This window comes from Coturnix japonica, chromosome 1 (assembly GCF_054131305.1).
Source record: "Coturnix japonica strain WE chromosome 1, WE-NBRP24, whole genome shotgun sequence".
NCBI classification, from domain to species: domain Eukaryota; kingdom Metazoa; phylum Chordata; class Aves; order Galliformes; family Phasianidae; genus Coturnix; species Coturnix japonica.
In genome coordinates, this window is record NC_140663.1 from 43,509,399 (window position 1) to 43,534,703 (window position 25,305).

Genomic DNA, 25,305 nt, shown 5'->3' on the forward strand with positions numbered 1-25,305 from the left:
TCTTTTTGTCCTGGCTGTTCATTTGTGTGGATTTTGATACTCATTAAACCAACAAATTGCTATTAAGCTCATTGTACTGGAATAGGCTCCCCAGGGAGGTGGTTGAATCGTCATCCCTGGCTGTGTTTAAGAGCCGTTTGGATGTGGTTCTCAGGGATATGATTTAGCAGAGGATTGTTAGAGTTAGGGTACTGGTTAGGCTGTGGACTTGATGATCTCCAAGGTCTTTTCCAACCTGGGTAATTCTATGACTCTATGATTCATCGATCACTTTTACAATTAATCTTTCCCCATTAGCTGGGACAGAGTGGGAAGGATGATGAGTGCTGTTCTTTTCCTCCTAACCTTCCCATGTGACAACCAACATTTCAAGGAGGAGACTTAACATGAGGTGAAATTCAAAACTTGTTTTCTTTCTGCAGATCTACTTTGAGCTTCTGGGGAAAACAGTTTAGGCGTTGTCTTCAAGGAGGTGATGTTCTCCTATGAGATCTTTCCTCATATGTCTTTTCAATTTGTTTGGAGAATTAAGATCAATTTACACAGTCTTTGTAGTGGGTTGCTGTTTTTAACCAGCCAAGATAATTATTATAGTAGATTTGCAGTCTGGAGGCAATGGATTCACTTTGCACTAAAGCAGAAGCTTGTGATAAATGTGCTACAGTTCTTTCCTGATAAATCTGTCAAGGGATGAAATAAAGATTACAGCATTTTCCCAGGGAAATGAGAATGTTCTCAAAGTCTAATTACGTTGAGTAAGCATGGAAATGAACTTCTGCCTGAAATAACAACATTTGTGATGAAAAACACTATAAGCATCATATTGCATGCAAATAAAGAACAGCTATGTCAATTAAAGAAACACGCACAAAAAAAATCAATGTTCTGTGAATCTCAGTGGAGAATCAGAGTTGTCAGACCCCACACAGGCCATCAGCCTCCACCTCTGCACAGGTCGTCTTCCATAAAACAGGTCTGCAGGCAAGCGGGATGCTTACCTCTCAGTATTAAAGAGAATCCTACGTATTGAACCTGGGTGATAAGTAGTCCCCTATACTTCTGCTAGACTGAGTTTTGGTGAGCTCAGCCCTTGTTTCTGCTCTTGTTCAGGTGCAGAATCCTGATGGACCTGACACCTGGACTGACTGCTCCCTTCAGGTCTCTTTGTTTGTCCAGGTGCACAACAGCACTTCTTCTCAAGTGAGAATTTGCCTTTGGGCTCCACCTGAAGCTGTGTGCTGAAGATCACCACTGTTACATTCTAATTAATTTGCCTTCAGGTGAAAAATGGTAATTCTAATGCCATGTGGATCACAGCAGCTTCTACCACAAGAATTACAGGATCCATCTCTGATAGATCTTTATAAACCTCATTAAAATCACTCTGTACTGGACTGTCTTAATAATTCTTTAGGGACTGCATGATGACCGCAGGGGTTTTTTCCAAACTTTATGACTCTTAGATTCAAAACGAAAACTCAAATCTAATATGACAATTGCTGTTGGAATTCTCTCCATTTAAAAACAAAACAAAACAAACAAAAAACCAAAAAAACAAAAACAAAAACAAGAACTGCTCGAGCGTAGCTGTAAAGTCCTTCAGCAGTTGTCAGACTCAACAGATGTCTGGAACCAGCATGCTGTGTGAACTTCACTACCTACACAGACACGAAGATACAGTTTGTAGAAGCACTGGGTTGGAAGGGACTCCAAAAAGCCATCTGATCCAACTGCCCAGCAATGAACAGTCACTACAGCTCTATCAGTGTGCTCAGAGCCCCCCCAGCCAGACCTCGGGCATTTCCAAGGATGGGACATCCACTGCCCCTCTGGGCAACTTGTGCCAACATCTCCCCACCCTGACTGTAAAAAAATAAAAAAAGCCCTTTTTCTTCTATCTAATCTAAATCTTTCATATGTTAGTTTGAAACCCCTTTTTTTCCCTTGCAGGCCCTGCAGAAAAATCTGTTTCCTTGTTTCTCTGCATGACTTTTACAGCATTCGCATCTTGGGCTCTCCAAAATTGAGGTGTTTTGGAGGTTCCTGATCCAAAAGAGTATCCAGCTTTTTTAGATTATAGCTCTCAGTTTCACTGTGTGTCCTCCCACCCCAATCCCTGATCCTTCAGATGCATAATCTATGCCGCTATCTTTAACCTTCACTGCAACCTACAGGTTGATTACAATGAAAACATCCTGTCACACCTACAAACCATAAATGCACAGCTAAGTAATCCATTTCTTCAGTGCTCCAAAAGCGCTGCAATGCAACTCACTGTCAATAATGAGCAGAATAGGAAGGGAGTGCACAACAGAGGATACTTTATCTCCCTATCGTTGCAGTACTGTGTAAAATAGTTGCACCATGAGCAGTGTGACTGTTGGATGAAATTCTGTCTCCATGGACTTTTTCCAAATGAAGAGCTGAAGGTGATGAGAGAAAAGGTGAGGGTGGCTCCATCTCTCCCCTCTATAGAAATGACTCCTGAAAAATGCAGCTGCTTTCATAATGATGAACACTTCGTAAATGCTGAGGTTAAAGTGTTATCATAACTTTCAGATTTCCAGGTTAGTCTCTGGTGCTATTAGCTGCTATCTGATGCTCTTGAAGATCTAGTGTGCAGACAGGCATCAGGTTTTCTAGTAAAGAAAGAACAAAAGAGAAATGCTTTGATGAGAGCAGGCTCTTTGCAGAAGCAGTTTATAAGTCAGCTTGCACTGTTGTTCATTCCCAGCTGTGGAGTCCACAGTATGAAAACAGTATTTAGTAATAGGGGAAAGTGATAACCCTGACTGATCCTTGGCTGTTTATCCCACACAGTAGCCACAACATAGAGAAACTACAGATGAAGTAACACTGACAGCCAGTCCCAGCAGCACTGGAAGCATTCAGAGAGAATTTTTAAAGATGAAAGCAATAAAGAAAGAAGAACAAAGAGTCATCTGCATTTTACATCAATCAGCATTTTTCTTACTATTGTATACAAAGAGGTTTTTTTTATTCTCCCTACCAATGAAGAGATTCTGCTGCACTTGTACAGCTGTGAAGTAAGTGGCTTTGAGATACCAGTCTCTCCATTCATAATTCCTGAATGTGAGCATCTCAGCCTCTGAGGCTGTATGAATGGAGTCATGTGATTTTCTTTCATGTTTCTAACTTGATCATGTACTACAGACCTGAGGTAAATCGACAGCAATATTATTGTTAATTTTAACAACAAGTGTTTTCATCTCCTTTGATGTCTAAGCAGTGGGCTTTCAAAGGATCATGAACAGGAATGTTCTGATGATATTATCCAGAAAGTTTATCTGCATTACACCAGATTTGAAATTATTTTTAATTTATTATATTTTTTACTTATAGAAAGGTATAAGAGGAAAAGGAAATCAGTGTTTATGTGAAGGGGTTTGAGAGTAACCTATGAAAAGATCAATGAGCATTTATCCATTGCATAAAATTTCACACAGTCACAGTGTCAAGTTTTACTCACTTCAGTAGAGTTGCCTCCAACAAAAGAAAATTCATTCTCTCTCTCTCCATATATAAATATAGGCATACACATATTTAAATTAGGTAAATGATCTCTCTTACATACCTGATAAATACCACAACCCAAGGGAACTTCTCCTTCTGAAAGGCAGTAGAAAAAAAAATGTATCTTCATTTCATAGAACGACAAGGTTGGAAAGGTTTGAAAACGATTTAAGACCATGGAAGATGGCTTAGTAGCATAGAAATTTGGAAAGTGCCTTTCTGCTCTCCAGAGGGGTCCCTTTACAAGTCCTATTAATCAAGCAACTTATTCAATAAAAGTGTGCATCATTCTGAAGGAAAAGACTGGTCAAATACATACTCAACACACTATTGTCACTGTGATGCTTAACCAAAAGGAGAATATTCATTTATTACTTCACTGGTTTTTTTTTGTTGTTGTTGTTTATTTATTTATTTATTTATTGTCTGCATCCTGGGAAATGTTTATGTAACTGCATGTAGTTTCTTTCTTTCTTTCTTCTTCTTTTTTTTTTTCTTTTTTTTTTTTTTATATCATTTCACTTGTTATCTTTATTGGAGAAGACAAAGAACTATGAAGTACAGGTATTGATGCAAAAACAGGCTGAATAACATTCTCTGAGACCAGTCTATCTGAGAGACATCATCACCCACGCGAATACTTTTTGAACAAAAGGATATATTTTGTGTGGACTCAAAGGTCTTGTGTGTCTGTGACACCATGTGCTTTTGTTGTTCCATGACTACACCAACACCTGTGATGCACTGTTCTTAAATCAATGATTTCCTCTTTTGTGTAGAAAAATGTTTAATATGTAGAAATATGTTTGGACCTGGGCATGCTCCCATCACTCAAACACTGATGTGCTATTAACTGTTTTGGCTGAAACCAAGATGCTTAAATAAATAATATTTTTTTTAATACCATGAAAATTTATGGCATGGAAAGCAACAACAGATGGAAGGAAGCCAGGCTCGTTGCATGTATCATCTCAAGGCAGAAAGATGGCAGAAAGACAGAACAACACATCAGTTGAATAATGCTGACCAAGCAGGAATAGATTTAGTGCAGATGACAGAGATTATGTTAAGAAATCACAGCACAGAGGTGCTCCTGGGGGAGGCACAGTGGCTGCTTTCCTCACTCTATTCTTCGGGAGGGGCCTTCTGAGAGCAGAGACCCCCAGCCCTGATGAGCAGCTGTCTCCAGATGGCCCCTCCTATGGGCACAGAGCACAGGATGGTCGAGATGCTCAAAGTGGCCAAGCAGAAATGTAATGATTGGAGGGCAGAAGACTTGTGGAAAGACCCAACAGAGTCTGTAACAGCCACCCATAGTATTATAAGAAAAGACAGCCAGTAGTGTCCAGTTCAGAGTGGTGTATGAAAATCCCCTAAAGTACATAGAAACTTATGCTGTAAAAGTGCATGGCAGCATGTTTGTGATGAACTCATGATCCGCTGTTACCTGAATGGTTTAGTGCCCTTTACCACTCGAGTAGCCCATGCAGTACTTTGGAAACTTAGTAAGGGTGGGATGGAGCCCCACGTGAGCAACACACACATTTGTTGCTGTTGTATTGAACACAAACCTCAACCCCACCAAACAAACGCAAAAACTCAATAGGCAGGAAAGCAGCTCCTCGACCGTAGGGCGCTATGAACCCTTTTCCGCGCGGACCCAAACAAAATACGCGCCACTTCCGCTGCGGTTCAAAAAACGCGCGCTCCGATCCGATTGGTTGACCCCAAGAAGGGGCGGGACCTTGACCCTTTGAAGTCGCGCGGCGGGGCGCGCCTCCTGCCTGGCTGTTTCCAAGTCCCACAGCGAGAGGGGGGCTGAGTGCACTTCATCAGTGTCTTTATTTTGTTGATATTTAGAGAACAGTAGCTTCCAAGCAGAACAGACTCATGTTATTAAAAATGGGAACTTGCCGCTTAGTAATCTCTATAAATACGATTCTGGTTAGTCAGTTTCCAAAGAAACAGCAAAGCTGGTATTTACACTGACGTGTTCCTGCTCTTTTTGGGAAACCGTGGGTGGCTCTGAAAAGAGCCTTTGGGTTGTTTGCTTTTAGCGCTTCACTTGGCCTTGGCCTTGTGGCTGTCGGTCTTCTTGGGCAGCAGCACAGCCTGGATGTTGGGCAGCACCCCGCCCTGCGCGATGGTGACCTTGCCCAGCAGCTTGTTGAGCTCCTCGTCGTTGCGGATGGCCAGCTGCAGGTGGCGCGGGATGATGCGCGTCTTCTTGTTGTCGCGGGCCGCGTTGCCCGCCAGCTCCAGGATCTCGGCCGTCAGGTACTCCAGCACGGCCGCCAGGTACACCGGGGCGCCGGCGCCCACCCGCTCCGCGTAGTTGCCCTTGCGCAGCAGCCGGTGCACGCGGCCCACGGGGAACTGCAGCCCGGCCCGCGACGAGCGCGACTTGGCCTTGGCGCGCGCCTTCCCGCCCTGCTTGCCGCGGCCCGACATAGCTCGGTCTGCAAGTCAGCCAAAAAAAAGACTGAAGAACTCAGTAATCAGAAGAGTCGGAAGAATCCAGCAGAAGCTCGGAGCCGCCCTTTTATCCCTTCCTGCTGAGGCCGTGCGGCACTTTTGATTGGTGGACACAGCGATTGTGGAGTGAACCAATGGGAACAGCGATAGAATACGGACCAATTGACCACCGCGAGTAATTTTGACGTCATGGCGCAGTGTCGTCCAATGGGAAGGAGCGGTCTCGAGTCCCGTCATTTGCATATCGTCTCTATAAGTACGGGCGGCTGCGCCATTGTACCTGCGTCGATCCTGCGGTACGGGCAGCGGCGGGCGGACGCGATGCCGGAACCAGCAAAGTCGGCTCCTGCCCCCAAAAAGGGCTCCAAGAAGGCGGTCACCAAGACTCAGAAGAAGGGTGACAAGAAACGTAGAAAGACTAGGAAAGAGAGCTATTCGATTTACGTGTACAAGGTGCTGAAGCAGGTGCACCCCGACACGGGCATCTCGTCCAAGGCCATGGGCATCATGAACTCGTTCGTCAACGACATCTTCGAGCGCATCGCCGGCGAGGCGTCGCGCCTGGCGCACTACAACAAGCGCTCGACCATCACGTCGCGGGAGATCCAGACGGCCGTGCGGCTGCTGCTGCCCGGTGAGCTGGCCAAGCACGCGGTCTCGGAGGGCACCAAGGCGGTCACCAAGTACACCAGCTCCAAGTAGAGCGGTGCGGATTAACTCGATTTTAACTCAAAGGCTCTTTTCAGAGCCACCCACGATTTCAGTAAAAGAGTGGTTCACAGATGCGTGTTGGTGAGTGGTGCTGCGCTTCCTTATGGTCTTCGGCTTGCACAGTAGGTCGATCTGATTAACGATGGAAAAAAAAAAAAAAAAGCTTTAATGCTTCACACGATAAAAGAAATGAATTATTGTGTTTTATGTGATGTATAGGAACTCTGAATAGGAGAAATATGTAGATACTGTATAAGAGTCAGATTTCTAAGCCTACTAAGTGCTCGTCTAACAATCATTTCTGAATTTTAAGCAAATAGATGTACATAAACATGGATGTTCTTCCTGCTTTGAAATAAAGCCACCTCTGTTACAACTACAGCCCTATCTGCCGCATTCACATCATTCCTAATGACGTCCCTGCTAAGCACCTCCACCCTTTCCAAGAGACCTGGCCGTGGGTAATGGGGCAGTTGTATGTTTTGGGTCTCCGTGGGGACAACAGTGCTCGCATGTTGACTTCTGCAAGACGGTGATGTTCCCGTATTATCACCTTTGTAGAGCTGTACAAATGGAACTGGGTAAAGCACTGCTTAAATAAACCAGAGGGTTTCGTAATGCATGTGGCGCAGTTTGCTTTCCTGTCTGAATAACGTAACAGAAGATCCACAGGGGACAGAGGGACGCATTAGTCCAGTGCACACACTGAGTGATGAGAGGTATTAAAAATAGAGTCTACATGTAAGGGAAGAATTGACCAAAAGCGGCTTACGAAATAGGAATGATAGAGAAGGATGTTTTTGGAGAGAGCCTTTCACGCAGGCGTCCTGGCTGCGGGACAGATGGCCGCGTCGGGCTGAGCTGACGGAAGGCTGTGAGCGCTCCGCCGCAGGGAGGGGGGGGGTGGGGGGGTGGGCACGAACCGAGGGCGGCGGCGGCGCTTCCGGAGGGGCCGGGACTGCGGAGCGGGAAGGCGCCGCTACCTCCCGAGGAGCGCGGGCTTTTCAAATCCTCGCCGCAGCCCAATGGGGTGGCCGCATCCCAGGCAGCCAATCAGAGCGCGCCCTTGTCAATAAATACGGGCTCTCGCGGCACCTCTTGCAGTTTCCTTTCTCACTGCCAAGGGGCTGATTCTGCACAATGGCGCGTACGAAGCAGACGGCGCGTAAGTCGACAGGCGGGAAGGCGCCCCGCAAGCAGCTGGCCACCAAGGCGGCCCGCAAGAGCGCGCCGGCCACGGGCGGCGTCAAGAAGCCGCACCGCTACCGGCCCGGCACGGTGGCGCTGCGCGAGATCCGGCGCTACCAGAAGTCCACGGAGCTGCTGATCCGCAAGCTGCCCTTCCAGCGCCTGGTGCGCGAGATCGCGCAGGACTTCAAGACCGACCTGCGCTTCCAGAGCTCGGCCGTCATGGCGCTGCAGGAGGCCAGCGAGGCCTACCTGGTGGGGCTCTTCGAGGACACCAACTTGTGCGCCATCCACGCCAAGCGCGTCACCATCATGCCCAAGGACATCCAGCTCGCCCGACGCATCCGCGGGGAGCGCGCCTGAGCCCCTGGCAAGAGAATCTTTGACTATTGAAAACCCAAAGGCTCTTTTAAGAGCCGCCACAGGGACACTAAAAAGAGCTGTAAACTCTTAATCTTATGAGGGTTTATTACTGCACGTGTTACGGGTAGCCTTTTGTTGGCCAGTTTCTAAGGTAAGTGCTAGGGGAGGCATTGCCATGTTTTTAGGAGATTGGAAGAGATGGTTGTGTTGATTAAATTCTGCTTTGTTAGTCAAGGGAGACTAACGGACTAGGAAAATTTTGTAGATCTAACGAGCAGATTTGCTTTTCTGGTACAATTGATAAAAGGTTTTTGATTGCTGTGATAAGATGAAAGCAAAACTGCCTCACTTCTAAAAGCTGGTGTTCATTAATGTAACGGTGTTAAAGCAATCACGAATGTATAGATGGAGTTCGTTATGCCCTGGATGTTTCCTTCCTCGATTACAGTGTGTTAGGAGGTAATTACGTGGTTAATTGCCCGTGTTATTCTGTAGCTTTTATTTCCTTCTGCTGAAAGTGTTACTTGGAATCCATTAATCCCACGGTTAAAAACAGTGTCTCGTTTTGCTTATTTATTTGTTTTATTTAGGCTTTTAATGGTGAAGTAGTATGAAGTCTAATCTCCAGAGCTGCCCGTTTTTGCATGGGTGCTTTGTCAAACACGGTCTGAACGTTCCTCTTGTAAGCAAGTCCCTCTGGTCAGTCTCTAGCCCTACTTAATGATACTTGGTTTATATTTGAAACCAATGCAACATTTCCTGGCAGGGCGTTGTATCCGATACTTCCTGTACACCTACATGGTTTTTTGCTGCTCTGCTGTGCGGCTCCTTCCCATCCTACCCAGAAGTTCTACCCCTGCTACCCAAAACACCATTTCCTAACCCGTTTCCAGTTTCCTGTTGCTCCCTGTATTGCTCAGTCCAGCACAGCCCTTCTCATATCCATGTAATGTAGGGAGCTCCCTGCTCTGCCTGATGGAATTGGTTCTGCAATACTGTGTGGGAGTTGGTGAGATGCAGTTTGCACTTCTGTGAATGAACACAGACAGGGAGCATTACTTGGAGGGAACAGATATTTTTCAAAGCCTCATTCAGTAAGTGATGGGTCTTGTGTGTGTGGTTTTTATTTTGATTCTTCTGTGTAATTGCTGATTCATTTAAGGAAATATTCCTTCCTCTGCTTCGGGAACTTTGGGCTCTGCAGCAAAATCTGACCAATCGCATTCCTCGGTGCTCCATTTTCTCTCCTGTTTCTTTTCCTTCCTTTCAGCCATTTTCTTTTACTCTCAGTGGCTAAGTGTGGGGGGGGGGGGGGGGGGGGCGGAGGAGGAGATTGTGGCGTAGAGGTCAGAATAACACTTTGGAATACCTGATCAGACCATAGGCAGATTTATTATTTCCCCCCGTACTCACTGACTTAAGATCAGTGCTTTCAGAACAGATTTATCTGTTTCTTGCTGTGGATAATTACTGTCATGCTTGTAGAAATGAGCTGTAGCAAAATGCAACAGATTTCCTGTTTCTGTTACACCAAAGAATCCATTAGTTACCCAAATCTCTTTGTCAGAATGTATCTACAGTAACTTCCATGGTAGGACTGAGCCATGGCAAGCAGTGTGTGTTTTTAATACGTAATGGATACTGTGTACATTATAGGAGCAGTGCCAATAGTTGAATTTTTGTAGGAGTTAGGACAAAAATGATAAAAACGATGCTTTTATTTTTCTTTCTTCCTTTGCATGTTTGAGCAGGAGGGAAGCTGGGTTTTATTGGTCAGGATTACTCTGAGTTTGACTCTGAGAGCTACATTTCTAAATAATATAACGACAACAAAAATAATAACACTTGAGCAGTTGAGAAGGAAGTAGGCATGCAAAGGTTTTGCAGGAAGAATAAAATCGTGTGATCCCTGAATTTGCAATGCCTGGACCTGAAGAAGATCAGAGATTTAACACAGAATGGCACTGATGATAGTAATCTGTCAGAGCTTGTTCCAGAGAATCAGACCAGGAGTCAGAAAGAATTCACTGCACAGAATCTGAAGTCTTTAACAGCTGCAATGGCGATACCAGGAACCACAGCAGACTGACTGCAAATCTCAAGTGGGCTTTGCTCTTTCCTTCTTATATAAGTGATGAATCCTATCAGCTTGCATGTGATGCTGATTTAGTTTGCAGTAAAAGAGAAGTGACAGAAATCCCAGAACAGTGCAATACTTGGCTGAGACAAATCCTGGCTGTTTTGCCACCCTCTGTGAATGATCCAGAGCCCTGTTGATATGGTCTGAGTCAAATCACTGCTGGGATAAATCAGTCCAATGGGCATATAATCAGAAATGCATAAGCTCTGATCAAAATATCTTAAATATACATATGTGTATATGTATATTTACACACACACACATATATATATACACACACACACACACATACACACACAAATCATCCCTGCTTCACGTGTTTATTAGTTTAGAAAAAGCTCTAAACAAAATCTTTTTCCATATGAAAAGTGGTATTTCTTTTTTTCTCCATTTAAATGGAGTGTTATAATGCAGAATTAATGCAGAATTAATGCAGAATTAATGCAGAAGGTGGTATCTTTTCTCTTCAAAGAGTCAGAAGTAACTTCAGCTGAATGGAAGCATCCTGTAGACTGTAGATATACATAGATATGTATATATGTACATATATCTAAATATAATATATATAGATATATATTGAAGAGGTGCAGTATAGGCTGTTTAGCTATATACTGTGCTAATAGCTAAACAAATGTGCTGATGTTGTTAAGTCTGCCATATATCCTGCTGTCTGCTTTATTTATACTTTATCTCAACCTAATGTTATACATCTTTGAGGGCATTCCATTACCAATGCATACCTGCCCCATGTCATGAACGTTCAAGGCAGTTATGAGCAACTTGTTCTGTCTGCATTTTTGTGTGCTATCCTGAGCACAGCACACACATCCAGCAAGGTGGGCCAGCAAAGCTGAGCAAAATGTGGTTCTGCTGTAGCTTCATGCTATGAGGTATTTAAGTGGGAAATTGTTCCAGCAGACACCAGAGAACTTCCATTAAGTGTTGAGCTTCAAACAAAAAGTGCTGGTCTAAGGTGTGTTCCCATAGATTACAGCATGGATATGACCTACATGTATTTCCCCCCCCCCCCTTCTTTCCACTAATCATCATAACTGAATGCTATTTTTTTTTGCTGTGCCAGTTTTGATCTTCCCATCAGTCTTGAGCCAGGTTACACAATGTATTTTTTGTTTTGTTCATAAGGAAAACAACATTTCCAGGAAATAAACAATGCTCATTTACACGAACTTGTTCCTTTCCAGTCCTGCAGTGACGGTTTTAAAAGTCGATGAGAGATGGGTGCCAGAGGAGTTGAGTGGGACATCAGTGTTTTTTTCTCCAAGACTTCTATGATAATCTCAGTGCAAGAAAACACAGAACAGAAGCCTCACCAGACAAAGTGTCTCTGCATCCAGTGCTGGAACTGGGATTGTTCAGTCTGGAGCAGAGAGGTGGGTCAGGGGAGACCTTACTGCTCTCTACAACAACCTGAAAAAAGGTTGTGGCAAGGAGGGAGTCAGCCTCTTTTCCCAGGTGACAGCAAAAGGACCTGAAGGAATGACCTTAACATGTACCAGATGAGGTTCAGGTTGGATATTAGGAACAGTTTATTCTCAGAAAGAGTAGTGCTGCTCTGGCATAGGCTGCTCAGGGAGATGGTAGAGTCATGGTCCCTGGAAGAGTCCCAGAACCATGTGAATCTGGCACACAGTTGCTGAGGATGGGCTGATGGTTGGACTGGATGACCCTTGGGATCTTTTCCAACCTAATGATTTTCTGATTCTATAATTCTGGAATATTTATTCTTTGCCTGAGTAGGAAGTTACACTTGTAATAAGCATCATGAAGTTGGATGACTCTGGGAATTGCACTGAGACCACAGAAGAGACATTTGAGAAAACATTGTATTTGGAGCACTTCCAGTTGCTGCTACTTTGTATCCATCTGCTCTCTCTCACCTTCCTTCTTTTTTTTTTCCCCTCTGCTTTTTTTCTTTTCTCTGTTAAGCCACAAAATTAAATGTTATCATTTAGTAGTTACTGTTTATCAGATACTTAATTGAAAGCACAGTTTAAACTTTCCCCACCTCACAGCACTGCCTTGATATGTCTGCAAAACTCCACTCCTCTGCTGCAGCTCAGACCTCACTTCTGTCCTCCAGAGGGGTAACAGCAGAGCTCACACAGCTTCCTGAGATCTTCCCAGAAGCTCCTCCAGGGGTTTGCTGCTGTGGAGGAGGTGATCTGGGAGGGCTGTCATGGGGAAAAGCTGTATAAATTTCTATACAAACTCTGTGGGAGTTATATATTTTGAACAGTTGGACTAAAAATATACATATATAGTTGAAGACACTCAACTACACCCAAAGTTCTCCCCTCAAATCCCAATATTGTGGTTCTACAATGAGATGTATATTTTCTGTGTTGTGCGGCAAAGTTTGTATAAGTCATCCTTACCCATCGAAGTCAGTAAAATTAGGATATACTCCTGTATTTTATTGCTAACCGTGAAAAATAAATAGCGTTACTGTATCAATCAGCATACATTTAGCGAAGAGATAAAAGATGGGTGTGACAACGTTCTGAAAATTCTCTGCCTCTTCTTACAAGTTAAGGAGCAGAGCAGCACGGGGCTCTGGCGTCCCCAGCAGGAAAAGCCCTGAGAAGAACGGCTCTGCTCACACTGCGATCCCTTCTCACTGGGTTGGGTTTCAGAGTCTCTCTGCTTTACTCGCAGCGGATACATACAGGTGAAAGTATGACAGGTGTATAAATGCGTGGTTTATGCCAGAGAAAATACCTCTCGCGTTCTAATCCACGCAAAGGAAATTTATTGAACGTTTTGAAAAGAAAAGAAAAGATTTTATGCGTAACTAAGGATTTCTGCTCCTGGGTCTCTTAAGAAACACATAGAATTTACTGACAGAAAGAAGCCGGAACAAGCTGGCACAGATTAATGAATGCGAGAGACAGTTCTTCTCAGAAAAGCATTAACGCGCGTTCTTAAAGAATAACGTGAGGCGGCCAAAGCACAACGGAAGCCGGGGAGAACAACCAGGGGCGGGGCGGCAGCGCGGAGAGCGATCCCCGATTGGCCGAATTTTGCCGCAGAACCCGGGGCAGAAAAGGAGGGGAACAAGGCTGCGGACGGGAGCGCCGAACCCCGAAACACGAGTCCCACAGCAGCCCCTAGAGAAGCCCAGGATCTGTCCTTGAATTATCACCCTCAGAGGGGGTGAGGAGGAAAGGGGAAGGGAAGGAAACGGGTGGCAGTTCAAGGCGAGCTGGCCCTGGCCGGCGACAGGCAAAGCCGAAGGCACAATCCGGGGGCAGCACCTTACAGAAACAGAACCTCACCGCCCCACTGCCGCCCGCCCGCTGGAAGCTCTCGCGGAGACGCGCGGGTGAAAAGGGCGGAGTCTGCGCTCGAGCCCCGCCTCCCTTCGCACGCCGCAGTTCTCAACCAGGTCGGATCCCCAGACATATAGCGCCTACTCGGCGGAGGCCGCGGTGCGCAGAGTGGTTTGAGGCGAAGGGAGCATTATGTCTGGCAGAGGCAAGGGCGGGAAGGGGCTCGGCAAGGGGGGCGCCAAGCGCCACCGTAAGGTGCTGCGCGACAACATCCAGGGCATCACCAAGCCGGCCATCCGCCGCCTGGCGCGGCGCGGCGGCGTCAAGCGCATCTCGGGGCTGATTTACGAGGAGACGCGCGGCGTGCTCAAGGTGTTCCTGGAGAACGTCATCCGCGACGCCGTCACCTACACCGAGCACGCCAAGAGGAAGACGGTCACGGCCATGGACGTGGTCTACGCGCTCAAGCGCCAGGGACGCACCCTCTACGGCTTCGGCGGTTAAACTCCCATTGCTTAGTTAAACAACGTTAAAACACCAAGGCTCTTTTCAGAGCCACCCACACATTCACAACGAGAGCCGTTTATTGCTTAAGTATTATTAATAGAGTAAGGTTTTCTTCCCTTGTTTTGTAAAATACATATCTTCTTACGAAAAACAGGAAAAAAAAAATGAAAAGCAATTGCAGCCCTTTCTTAGAAAAGTTGGGGGCTCTGAAAAGAGCCGTTTGGGTTTTGTGAAGAACCTTCTTATTTGGAGCTGGTGTACTTGGTGACCGCCTTGGTGCCCTCCGAGACCGCGTGCTTGGCCAGCTCACCGGGCAGCAGCAGCCGCACGGCCGTCTGGATCTCCCGCGACGTGATGGTCGAGCGCTTGTTGTAGTGCGCCAGGCGCGACGCCTCGCCGGCGATGCGCTCGAAGATGTCGTTGACGAACGAGTTCATGATGCTCATGGCTTTAGACGAGATGCCCGTGTCGGGGTGCACCTGCTTCAGCACCTTGTACACGTAGATGGAATAGCTCTCCTTCCTCGCTCTCTTTCTTTTCTTGTCGCCCTTCTTCTGGGTCTTGGTGACCGCCTTCTTTGAGCCTTTCTTGGGCGCTGGAGCGGATTTTGCCGGCTCAGGCATCCTTAAAAGTTTTTTTCCAAGCTCCTTACCGCAACTCAACAACACCGAAAATGGCGCCTGCCCCTCCATTTATAAGGGCGTTATGCAAATGAGGGGATTGTAATAGTTCCATTCCTATTGGAGTAAAAATTAGAAACGTAATTACAGACACTTCCGCTTGTTGTCGTCACAACTTCCACAACGTACACAACTATGCTCGGTAAGTCAGGGCTGCTTTAACGAGCGAAAACGTTTATTAATGCTCATGGAATGTTAATTTTTTTTATAAATCTGCAAAGTAGATAAAAATCTTTGCTTATAAAATACATTTGTAGGTCTTAACGTCTCTTTTACCTTCTTGGTTTCTTCTTTTCTACCACTTTAAAATATGCTTGAGACACAAACATGATTATTTGGGTTATTTTAACAGCGACGTATTTACTAAAACTAAGATCAGTAATAAACAGCTCTCGTTGTGAATGTGTGGGTGGCTCTGAAAAGAGCCTTGGTGTTTTAACGTTGTTTAACTAAGCAATGGGAATTTAACCGCCGAAGCCGTAGAGGGTGCGTCCCTGGCGCTTGAGCGCGTAGACCACGTCCATGGCCGTGACCGTCTTCCTCTTGGCGTGCTCGGTGTAGGTGACGGCGTCGCGGATGACGTTCTCCAGGAACACCTTGAGCACGCCGCGCGTCTCCTCGTAGATCAGCCCCGATATGCGCTTGACGCCGCCGCGCCGCGCCAGGCGGCGGATGGCCGGCTTGGTGATGCCCTGGATATTGTCGCGCAGCACCTTACGGTGGCGCTTGGCGCCCCCCTTGCCGAGCCCCTTCCCGCCTTTGCCTCTGCCAGACATAATGCTCCCTTCGCCTCAAACCACACTGCGCACCGCGGCCTCCGCCGAGTAGGCGCTATATGTCTGGGGATCCGACCTGGTTGAGAACTGCGGCGTGCGAAGGGAGGCGGTGCTCGAGCGCAGACTCCGCCCTTTCCACCCGCGCGTCTCAGCGAGAGCTTCCCGCGGACGGGGTTGCTCTTCCCGGCGCTGCTCAGGGTTTTTGCCCCTCGCCGGCGTGAGACGGGGCCTCGCGCTTCCTGTACTGGGTTTCCGTTGCCTTCTTCCTCTCTTCTTCCGTTTCCTCCCCGCTCCCTGTGAAGGTGTTGTATCCAGGGCACTTCCACCCACTGTCGCGTGGGCCGCTGTCCTACGTTTCAAGGTTCAGCACGGCTGTCCGCATCCCTGTCCCCGTTTGCTGCCCCGGGGTCTGCGGCAAAATCCGGCCAATCCGAGGTCGCTCTCTGCTCTGCCGCCCCGCCCTACCGGCCGTTCCTTCCTTTTTCCGCTCGTCGGGAGCGTTCCCAGAGACTGCTCCTCGGCCTCACTCTTTGTTTGCTCTATCCGTGGTGGTTTCGCGTTCCCTTTGTCTTCTCCTCCAGCGCTCCGCACTCGGCATCTCCCTGCTCCTCCGTTCAGGCCTGGAGGCCGCCCTCTGAGCACCTTCTGTCTCATATTTACGCAGAGCTGCGGGAGGGAGCAGGGAATGAGGCCCTGAGCTATCCGGAGCCGTCCTTGAGGCTTTTGCTGTGAAATGCAGCGACCCTGGTGCTGGTAGGGCCAACCTTTGCGTTCAGTAGGGGCCCCCGCAGTGAGCATCAGCGTGCGGGGCGGGCCACACGACTCCGGGCTGACGGCAGCAGCAGCAGCAGCACGCATTGTGCCGGGTCACACTGGGGGTTGGTGGGTCGAGGAGGGTCTCTGCTGCTCGTATGTGACCAGAGACAAGCAGCAAAAGAGGTCGTGGCATATATTTTCACAAAACGTCCATATGACACAATATAAAAGGAACGGTAAGCAATTTTTTTTCCCCTCAGCTGATCAGAAGTTTTGCTCTTCAGCGTTTCTGCTTATGAACTCGGCACACACATTCATCTTACTGCATGTTGGACAATATTCAAAAGGAGGTGGATTAGCCGAGGAAGATTTGGGAGCCTATGATTTAAAATGTGCTTATAAATATTATTTCACAAGCCAGAAATGACAGCTATTTGTACTCACATAGTACACATCAAACACCTCAATCTTTTAAAATGATCAAATCCTTTTTAAGTTTGTGTAGATGTCAATGTAATTTGATTTCTGATCTGGATTTAAAGCATATGGGCCACATCTCCAGTGCACCTGGATAATGTATTCTTTCAATTCAGCAGGTAATACAATAGAGGTTTTCACATTTCAAGGTGAGGGTATCCAAAAGTCGTCCAGGTCTTCCTTATGTGTAACTACTCTTACAACAACTCAAATTCCATTTTAACTCCAAATGTTCTAAAATAAATCTGATGAACCTTTGTGACTGCAGAATGGGCTCCAGTTGCTCACATAGCACCCACAGAGCTGGAGAGTCTGTCCAGTTCTTTATGCCTGAAGCTCCATGTCTAGACTTGTCCCTTAAAGCAGTGGAGTCAGAGCAATTTAAACCACTGTCTGAATACACAAGGAATCCCAAAGGAACATCAGGAAACATTTTGTTTCAAAACCAGTTCTTCATAGTTCTTCCACAGTGCAGGCTGTGTCCCCTTCTACCCCTTCCCTCCAGCAGTACTGGAACACCTCAAAAAAGAGAAAATGATTGCAAAAATCATCTTCCAAAGCATGTTTGAAATACCTTCATGGCAGGAGCCCCTGGCAGTGGCCACAGATGGGTTTTTACTGCAGCCTGAGGGTGGTGTTACGTGGATCAATGTTCAGGATCTCACCTTGAGATTACATTAACTGCATTTTGCTCATGAGCTTGGACTTAGCATTAGGAGTAAAATAAGGAAGGAAACATTTGCAGAACTGCTCTGTTTAAAACAAACAAACCAAAACCATCCAACATTTCTACTGCGCTTTACTGAAGACAGCAGCCACGTTTCCTTGTTAAAATATAAAATCGAAAACAGAATAATTTATTGCATTATAGAATCATAAAGGTTGGAAATGACCCCGACTATCATCAGTTGAACCATCCACCTACCACCAGTATTTCCCCATTAAAGCAGCTGTTGCATTAGGCAACATCTCAGCATGTCTGCACAGAAAATTACACCATCATTTGAAAAATAAGATCAGTGCAGCAGCATATTGTGCACAAACTTAGATTACTATTTTCTTGAGTTTAAATGTTAATGTACATATATGACCGTATCTATTACAGTAGGAACCCGCAAACTGAAGACACGCAAGATCTATTTACTAGAGTGCTTTACTCTGTGTGTTAAAAATTAAGGTGAAAAAATGGTTTAAAAAATCTTTTATTTAGTTTTTAAACATTGCCATTCTAAGATTTGAATATGTATAGAGAATAGTGCCAAGCAGCCCTAAAATATAACTCTAACTTCAAACACACAGAGGTGAATTTTGTTGTCTTTATACATCCCAAGCTCTTGAGAACTTGAAGGTGCACTGCAACCCAGAGCTGCTGCTAACAGGGGCACCCATAGGGCAAGGATTTCCCCCTCACTACAGGTTAGATATATGCAAATGAGAGAAAATAAATGCTTAAACTCCCTTTGCTACATCTGGCACCATTTGCCTAAAAGCTGCTGTTTTTTAATCATTGGAGGTTTGGCAGCACTCAGGTCAATCAGCTAACTTACCCTACAGCTGCCTGACCTACAGGATGTGGAGCTCTGACCCTCAGTGTGGTGGTAGTGTGAGAGTTACAGCATTGGTAGCTAGAATGGAAACATGCAATGCCAGCAAGCAGGAAAAAAAGCATTCCAGAAGATGAAACTGCAGAAGTGAGCAGAGCAATGAGCAAAATCTGCTGTGCTTGGATTGAGATTGTGGCGAAGACTGGAAGTTCTGCAAGCTGTGTTGGGCCTTACCCCGCACTCAGAGCAGCAGGGCCCTCCCTGGTGGTGCCAGCTGGTTGCCACAGGCAGGACATGCTCCGCTCCCACAGCTGGTGACAGAGACCTGGGCTTTATCTGACATCCCAGTGCTTTGGTGCAGGTATTGCAATCCATCTGAGATGCACAGGTATCTGTCCTGGAGACTCAGTATAAACAAGACTTGCCTGGGAAAGCAACAACCTTTGCAGTTTTTCAAGAGGAAGAATAAGGAGATATTAAGCTGCAGCTGATTGCAATCGATAAAATAACCTCTTAAATAATGTACCAACTTTACATTTCTCCACTTACAAACAGAATCATGAGGCACAGGTGAGGTCACCAGATGAGACCAGCCTGCTGCACCATCTGACTCTTCCATCACATCCAGACCAGCAATCCCCAACCACTCACTTCAGCTACAGAACCCCCAACCCCACTTAGAGAGCTCCTCTGTTACAGCAATGATGTGCTATAGGTGCTATTTTCTTCTTCCAAAGCTGACCTCTTCCTTGGGTAATTGCTGTGCACATGGGAGCTGTGTGGCCTTGTTGCAGACGTGGGCAGCTCCAGGGAAAATCCCAGAAGTCAGGCAGACTTTCAAATAACTCACAACAGCAAATCAGGTGCTTTACTAAAGTGCTTTTGGATTATCATTCTGTCCACAAATTCATATAGTACTGCTACAATTAACTGACCTAATAGGTGAGCAGCTACGCAGTGAGAACGTGTAAAAGACCAGTTTGAAAATCCTGTTTTAAACAAAAACCTGCCAGAGCTGCAGTTTTTCTGTAAGGAAAAATGCTACAGTTGGTGCTTTACGGGACAAGTCAGAATAGTTCAGGATTCAGACCAAATTAAGTTATTCTCCCTACAGCATTTCCCATCTCTTTCTAAATAAGTCCAGCTGCAGAACAACTTCATAATATTAAGATCAAGGCCTACACAGCACGTTTGTAGCATCCATCATTTTATTTTCTTCAGTTTCTTAAAGCTAACCTCTATATCATACAATAAAGCTATACTGCATAGTATAACAAAAAAATCCCATGTCTGTTAAATAGAAGACAAGAAACAAATACTGCATAGTATAACAAAAAAATCCCATGTCTGTTAAATAGAAGACAAGAAACAAATACTCTGTTTCAGGACAAGTCAAACAAACAAAAGGTTTCCTTCATCAAAAAGGATGAGTCATAAAGTAACTGAAGACATACATAGAAACCAAATTTTACTCAACACTTTAAAAACGAAGCAACATAAAAGAAACATTTTAACACAAAGGGATTTCCTTAAAAAGCAACTCAACTCTTTTCTGAGAAAGTGGGTGGCTCTGAAAAGAGCCTTTGGGTTATGTTATGCTTTGAAAAACCTAACTGGCTTCGCAGGCTGATTATTTGCTTTTGGCCTTGTGACTCTCGGTCTTCTTGGGCAGCAGCACAGCCTGGATGTTGGGCAGCACCCCGCCCTGCGCGATGGTGACCTTGCCCAGCAGCTTGTTGAGCTCCTCGTCGTTGCGGATGGCCAGCTGCAGGTGGCGCGGGATGATGCGCGTCTTCTTGTTGTCACGGGCCGCGTTGCCCGCCAGCTCCAGGATCTCAGCCGTCAGGTACTCCAGCACGGCCGCCATATACACAGGTGCTCCGGCCCCAACCCGCTCCGCGTAGTTACCTTTTCGCAGCAGCCGATGCACGCGGCCAACAGGGAACTGCAGTCCGGCTCGTGACGATCGCGACTTGGCCTTAGCTCTGACCTTCCCGCCCTGCTTGCCGCGGCCCGACATGATACCGCTGCTACTAAGAGCCTGCACTACAAGCTAAATCAGAAACAATACAGCGGAAATCATACTGACGCAGGAGCTCGTCCCCTTTTATCCCTTCCCAGGGCGGGAGTAGCGCTTGGTGATTGGCTGGAAACAACGATTGTGAAAACAACCAATGAAAGAGCGGATCTTATTTCAACCAATCAGAGGCAAAGAAACACCTCTTACTATATTGACCAATCGAATTGCACAAATTGGAGCCTGTATATTTGCATAACAGCCCTATAAATACCGGCGCCGCAGCCATTTTTGCCATAGCTCACTTTCCAGTGTTTTGGAAGGAGTGCGATCAGTTATGCCTGAGCCGGCCAAGTCTGCCCCCGCCCCCAAGAAGGGCTCCAAGAAGGCGGTCACCAAGACCCAGAAGAAGGGCGACAAGAAGCGCAAGAAGAGCCGCAAGGAGAGCTACTCGATCTACGTGTACAAGGTGCTGAAGCAGGTGCACCCCGACACGGGCATCTCGTCCAAGGCCATGGGCATCATGAACTCGTTCGTCAACGACATCTTTGAGCGCATCGCCGGCGAGGCGTCGCGCCTGGCGCACTACAACAAGCGCTCGACCATCACGTCGCGGGAGATCCAGACGGCCGTGCGGCTGCTGCTGCCCGGTGAGCTGGCCAAGCACGCGGTCTCGGAGGGCACCAAGGCGGTCACCAAGTACACCAGCTCCAAGTAGAGTAGTCCTGCACCTCACTGATAACCCAAAGGCTCTTTTCAGAGCCACCCACTTGTTCCATGAAAGAGCTTTAACACAATGTTTCCATATCTAATAGATTTGAAAGCTTAAATCAGATGCGATTCTTTCAGCTGTGCCGTTCCTGCTTCTTGGTTATTTAGAATAAACGCTAAATAAAGATTTGTCAACGTATTCTTTGTTCACTGCTTTGTGGTGTTGATTTCGGACGTGATTAGTAACGAGCTTGTAAACGTTATGTGTCTATTTCGTTATGCAGTAACCACAAGTAGCGTCTCTTTAATTTCGATTCTAATTGTTACAGTAATACGCAGTTTACACTAAAGGCTATCACGAATCTTTCAATAGCTCCATTAACACATTCTTTAGAGAGCCGTAATGTTTTTGCCTAAGTGCTCTTACCGTTTCTCTGACCTTAATTTTTGCTTATGAGAAAATTCCCCCTTCAGACCTGAATACGACGCGATTGATGGCGCGGTGGTTCAGCCGCTTTCGTAGCGGAGCTGTCAGGACGCTCCGGCGGACACTCCGTACCGCGGTCGCGCAGCGCGGGCTTTTTGAATCGTTCTAACCGTCCAATAAGCGGCCGCGGCCTCTCCCCTCATCCAATCAGAACAGGCCGCAGGCAGAGCCCGGCGCCCCATGTAGCCCCGCTCCGCTCCGCGTCCATCCGGCAGCGGCCCCGGTGAGCTCCGGGTAGCGCTGAGCCCGGCGGTGGAACAGGGAGGGAGATGGCGGCCGCGCTGCCCGCTCCGCCCTGTCTCTCTCCGGCTCTAACAGCAGATTTGTGAAGCTGTGCAGGAGTTATGACGTCCCCCTGCCGAGCGGAAAGGTCATTGCCAAGGACGCGGAGAGTTGGCTGCGACAGTCCCTAAGAGGCGTGGCAGTAGCGCGCAGGCTGTTAGGAACCGCATTGTCTGAGTTAAAGCACCGAGAGACCTGCGTGCCCCTGAGCGACACCCGCCCCAGCAGTCCCTTTAACACGCACCTCGGTCTTGCAGTGCGCAAAGGCAGTCTGAGATGGGTTTTTGTTGTTGTTTTGTTTTGGTTTTTTTTCCCCTTAAAAGCGCAAACTTTATTGTTTCCAGCCCTGTCTTAACTACGTCCGGCAGCTCAGAGTCCTGCCCTTTCTGCATTCGAGCATCCCACCCGATCGCGAGTAAATAATGGTGAACTGTGAGCTCCGCTGCGGGCATGGAGCTCAGTGCCCGAGTGTCTCAGCTCTTTTTTGGACAGTAGTGGGTGGCTCTTAAAAGAGCCGTTGGGTTTAAGTATTTCCACTTCAATACTTCATTTCTTGGCCGCCGACTTCTTCGCCCTGGCTGCCTTGGGTTTGGCTGCCTTGGATTTGGCAGCTTTGGGCTTCACCGCCTTCGCCTTGGCCGGGCTTTTAGCAGTCGCAGCCTTTTTGGGCTTGGCAGCCTTGGTCGCCTTCTTGGGGCTTTTGGCCGCCTTCTTGGTGGCAGCAGACGCCGGCTTCTTGGCTTTCTTGGGGCTCTTCTTCGCCGCCGCCGCCTTCTTGGGCTTTTTGGCGGCGCTGGCAGGCTTCTTGGCCGCCGGCTTCTTGGGCTTGGCCGCGGGAGTTCTCTTCCTGGGAGCCTTCTCCTTCACCTCACCCGGCTTCTTGCTGAGGCGGAACGAGCCCGAGGCTCCGGTGCCCTTGGTCTGCACCAGGGTGCCTTTGTTGACGAGGCTTTTGAGCCCCAGCTTGATGCGGCTGTTGTTCTTCTCCACATCGTAGCCGCCGGCGGCCAGCGCCTTCTTGAGCGCGGCGAGGGAGAGCCCCTTGCGCTCCTTGGAGGCGGACACGGCCTTGGTGATCAGCTCGGTGACGCTGGGGCCCGCGGGCTTGCGGGCTTTGGCGCCGCCCGCCGCCTTCTTCGGCTTCTTGGCGGCGGCCTTAGCGGCTGGGGCCGCGACAGCGGGAGCTGCGGCGGGAGCGGTCTCCGACATCGCGGCAGAGACTTCTTCCTAATCAAAAGAAAGTAATTGGGCTACAGTAACCCCGATGCCTGAATTTATAGCGAAGCGGTGATCTGTGATTGGTGCTTTGCAGAGCCCGCCTAACTGTTAGCCAGGAAGAGCTTTCCGTCCTCCGAGTCTGTGTTTCTTCGGAGTTATAAATTGGTATTTTTTGGATAATACCGGACTTGAAATCACCCCACTTTCTACAGGGGGAGAAGGGAAGACCTTGAAGCTTCATTCTGCGGAGTTTGTCGCCCCGGGAATCCAGGACGAGAGCGAAAAGACGCGTTTAACGTGCCGTCCTGCGTCCGGGAAGACCCTGGGGAAGGCGAACTTTTGTTTTTCCGTCTAAATTTAAATAAAACCTTTGGTCAAAAAGTCTCCCCTGTCGGGCAGATTTGTTCCTTAGGGGCTTTTCTGCGGAACAGGATGGATACCGAGGGGGCAGCTTCAATACTTTTGTCGCAAACCGAGTTCAAAGGGAAGGAAGTAACACAGTTTCGTGGCTGAGCTTTGAATATGGATAGAGAATCGCCTCCCTGAACCATATCTTTAACTATTAAGAATACGGTATTCTCAGAAAATTCTGTCTTTTGAGAAAATATAATACATGCAGAGGAATGTATGTACTGGAACTTGTCACTTTTCCTTGTGTTTCGTTATATTCTGAGAATAAGATGCAGCATTTTGATTTTTTTTTGTTTTATTTTTGGACATAGTGTCTGTATGTAAAAACAAAGCTGTTTTTGCCTCGTTAATAAAGTCGAAATAAAGTGCCAGGTCGATGTTTTGTCCTTTAGAATACACTGTATTTCTGCTCTTAAAACTTGCAAAAGTCAGAAGCAAGAAGTAAGGAGAAAAACGTCCAATGGGTATATATACACAGAGGTGTGTCACATTATCCTCAAACATTAATGGAACAAATTGAAGCCTCTCTTCTCCCCAAATAAATATAATAAATATAATAACATGGAAATCCGACCTCTGAGAACAGATCAACTCATACATCATTTGTTTGCATATATTTGGATATAAGCTTCTTTTCCCACCATAAGCTCTATAAAATCTGTAATTCTATTCTAAAAACAGAAAATAAAGCAGAGAAACCCTCATAATATAAATGCTCATATATTGACATAATTTTCAGATAATCCTCACAGTTTAAAATCACCTTTGATTCTCACTTAATTATTGTGTCACCAAGTGACAAATGAAAATAATTCTGTTTGCTCGTTAGTTTAATTAGTGGTAAGGATTGATCGCAATGATTTTGGAGCTGTTCAGAAATCAGAAGCCTCAACTGTTTTCTAATTAGAAAGCAGACTGAAATTTATTCCTTCATTGAAAAATAACAAATTAATCCCCACATTTTTGTTTTGTCCCTTTGGAGTTTAGAAATAGCTACCACACAAAATGTCGGTGGGCTGTTATATAAGGGAACATCTCTTCTAGCACTGAGGAATCTGAGATTCATGAAGATAAATAATACTCTGCAGAAGGCCTTGCCTTGAAATTTTATTGGTCCAGTTCTGGAGATACCATTGTGTTATTCTCAACATTAAGTGGATTTAGTTTAAATGAAGTATACCAAAAATAGCAAGGAGTATTGAAATACATTAGGGTAGACAGTGACAATGAGCTGTCACTCTTCTATCTTCTCATGTAATTCTATTTTTATTTTGCCATGTCTGTATGTAGGTCAGCTGATACATTGAAGGTGGGGAAAATAAAGGCAGAGGAAGGGGAGATTCTGGCTGTTCAGTACCCTACTGCTGAAGCCAGGCTGCAAGGCACCCAGAGTTGGGCTCTGAGATCTGTCACACATTTCAGGTGGTGTCATTCCCAGATTAGCAGCCAGGGCAAATCCACAGTAGCCAAAGAGCTTAGGCTGGGCACCTGCATGGGAATAAAATTCTGAGAGACAAAAAGGTAGTTGTTAGAAAAGGAGATGTTGTTTATTTTCCCAATCAGTTAGACTGAGATTTTTGTAAAATAGAATCAGTCTGCAAGTGGTAGAGAGAGCAGAGCTAGAAAGGGTTGTCAGATATACAGATCTGTTTGACGTAAGGAACTCTTCTGGGTTCAAAGTAAAGACAGTGATAGTGAGATCACCTGATCTGATGGATCAGGTCTTCTCCTCATTTAA

The 25,305-nt window shown here is 46.6% G+C and overlaps 9 protein-coding genes across 9 annotated transcripts; 4 read left to right on the top strand and 5 right to left on the bottom strand.

Annotated features, from left to right (window-relative positions):
• Positions 1-5,357: 5,357 nt before the first annotated feature.
• On the bottom strand, positions 5,358-6,109 carry LOC107312387 (histone H2A-IV). The gene has a single exon (XM_015859779.3). It carries the CDS (start codon positions 5,983-5,985, stop codon positions 5,596-5,598), a length of 390 nt encoding a protein of 129 aa, XP_015715265.1. The 5' UTR covers positions 5,986-6,109; the 3' UTR covers positions 5,358-5,595.
• Positions 6,110-6,291: 182 nt separating this feature from the next.
• Positions 6,292-7,101, top strand: LOC107312379 (histone H2B 8). The gene has a single exon (XM_015859749.3). The coding sequence runs from the start codon at positions 6,331-6,333 to the stop codon at positions 6,709-6,711; it is 381 nt and encodes a 126-aa protein (XP_015715235.2). The 5' UTR covers positions 6,292-6,330; the 3' UTR covers positions 6,712-7,101.
• A 696-nt stretch (positions 7,102-7,797) lies between these two features.
• LOC146762371 (histone H3) lies at positions 7,798-12,386 on the top strand. The gene has a single exon (XM_085515790.1). The coding sequence runs from the start codon at positions 7,861-7,863 to the stop codon at positions 8,269-8,271; it is 411 nt and encodes a 136-aa protein (XP_085371916.1). The 5' UTR covers positions 7,798-7,860; the 3' UTR covers positions 8,272-12,386.
• A 1,476-nt stretch (positions 12,387-13,862) lies between these two features.
• Positions 13,863-14,379, top strand: LOC146762372 (histone H4). Its single transcript, XM_085515968.1, has one exon. The coding sequence runs from the start codon at positions 13,894-13,896 to the stop codon at positions 14,203-14,205; it is 312 nt and encodes a 103-aa protein (XP_085372094.1). The 5' UTR covers positions 13,863-13,893; the 3' UTR covers positions 14,206-14,379.
• On the bottom strand, positions 14,264-18,092 carry LOC107312412 (histone H4). The gene has a single exon (XM_085515953.1). The coding sequence runs from the start codon at positions 15,662-15,664 to the stop codon at positions 15,353-15,355; it is 312 nt and encodes a 103-aa protein (XP_085372079.1). The 5' UTR covers positions 15,665-18,092; the 3' UTR covers positions 14,264-15,352.
• LOC107312401 (histone H2B 7) lies at positions 14,434-14,874 on the bottom strand. The gene has a single exon (XM_015859804.3). The coding sequence runs from the start codon at positions 14,829-14,831 to the stop codon at positions 14,451-14,453; it is 381 nt and encodes a 126-aa protein (XP_015715290.1). The 5' UTR covers positions 14,832-14,874; the 3' UTR covers positions 14,434-14,450.
• A 1,539-nt stretch (positions 18,093-19,631) lies between the features above and the next one.
• On the bottom strand, positions 19,632-20,524 carry LOC107312385 (histone H2A.J). The gene has a single exon (XM_015859764.2). It carries the CDS (start codon positions 20,459-20,461, stop codon positions 20,072-20,074), a length of 390 nt encoding a protein of 129 aa, XP_015715250.1. The 5' UTR covers positions 20,462-20,524; the 3' UTR covers positions 19,632-20,071.
• A 230-nt stretch (positions 20,525-20,754) lies between these two features.
• Positions 20,755-21,368, top strand: LOC107312406 (histone H2B 1/2/3/4/6). Its single transcript, XM_015859818.3, has one exon. The coding sequence runs from the start codon at positions 20,796-20,798 to the stop codon at positions 21,174-21,176; it is 381 nt and encodes a 126-aa protein (XP_015715304.1). The 5' UTR covers positions 20,755-20,795; the 3' UTR covers positions 21,177-21,368.
• LOC107312365 (histone H1.10) lies at positions 20,755-23,147 on the bottom strand. Its single transcript, XM_015859707.3, has one exon. The coding sequence runs from the start codon at positions 23,145-23,147 to the stop codon at positions 22,485-22,487; it is 663 nt and encodes a 220-aa protein (XP_015715193.2). The 3' UTR covers positions 20,755-22,484.
• Between the last annotated feature and the right edge of the window lie 2,158 nt (positions 23,148-25,305).

Bases quoted from the DNA above. Each gene is read 5' to 3' on its own strand.
- LOC107312387 (XM_015859779.3), bottom strand. From the start codon at position 5,985: ATGTCGGGCCGCGGCAAGCAGGGCGGGAAGGCGCGCGCCAAGGCCAAG.
- LOC107312379 (XM_015859749.3), top strand. From the start codon at position 6,331: ATGCCGGAACCAGCAAAGTCGGCTCCTGCCCCCAAAAAGGGCTCCAAG.
- LOC146762371 (XM_085515790.1), top strand. From the start codon at position 7,861: ATGGCGCGTACGAAGCAGACGGCGCGTAAGTCGACAGGCGGGAAGGCG.
- LOC146762372 (XM_085515968.1), top strand. From the start codon at position 13,894: ATGTCTGGCAGAGGCAAGGGCGGGAAGGGGCTCGGCAAGGGGGGCGCC.
- LOC107312401 (XM_015859804.3), bottom strand. From the start codon at position 14,831: ATGCCTGAGCCGGCAAAATCCGCTCCAGCGCCCAAGAAAGGCTCAAAG.
- LOC107312412 (XM_085515953.1), bottom strand. From the start codon at position 15,664: ATGTCTGGCAGAGGCAAAGGCGGGAAGGGGCTCGGCAAGGGGGGCGCC.
- LOC107312385 (XM_015859764.2), bottom strand. From the start codon at position 20,461: ATGTCGGGCCGCGGCAAGCAGGGCGGGAAGGTCAGAGCTAAGGCCAAG.
- LOC107312406 (XM_015859818.3), top strand. From the start codon at position 20,796: ATGCCTGAGCCGGCCAAGTCTGCCCCCGCCCCCAAGAAGGGCTCCAAG.
- LOC107312365 (XM_015859707.3), bottom strand. From the start codon at position 23,147: ATGTCGGAGACCGCTCCCGCCGCAGCTCCCGCTGTCGCGGCCCCAGCC.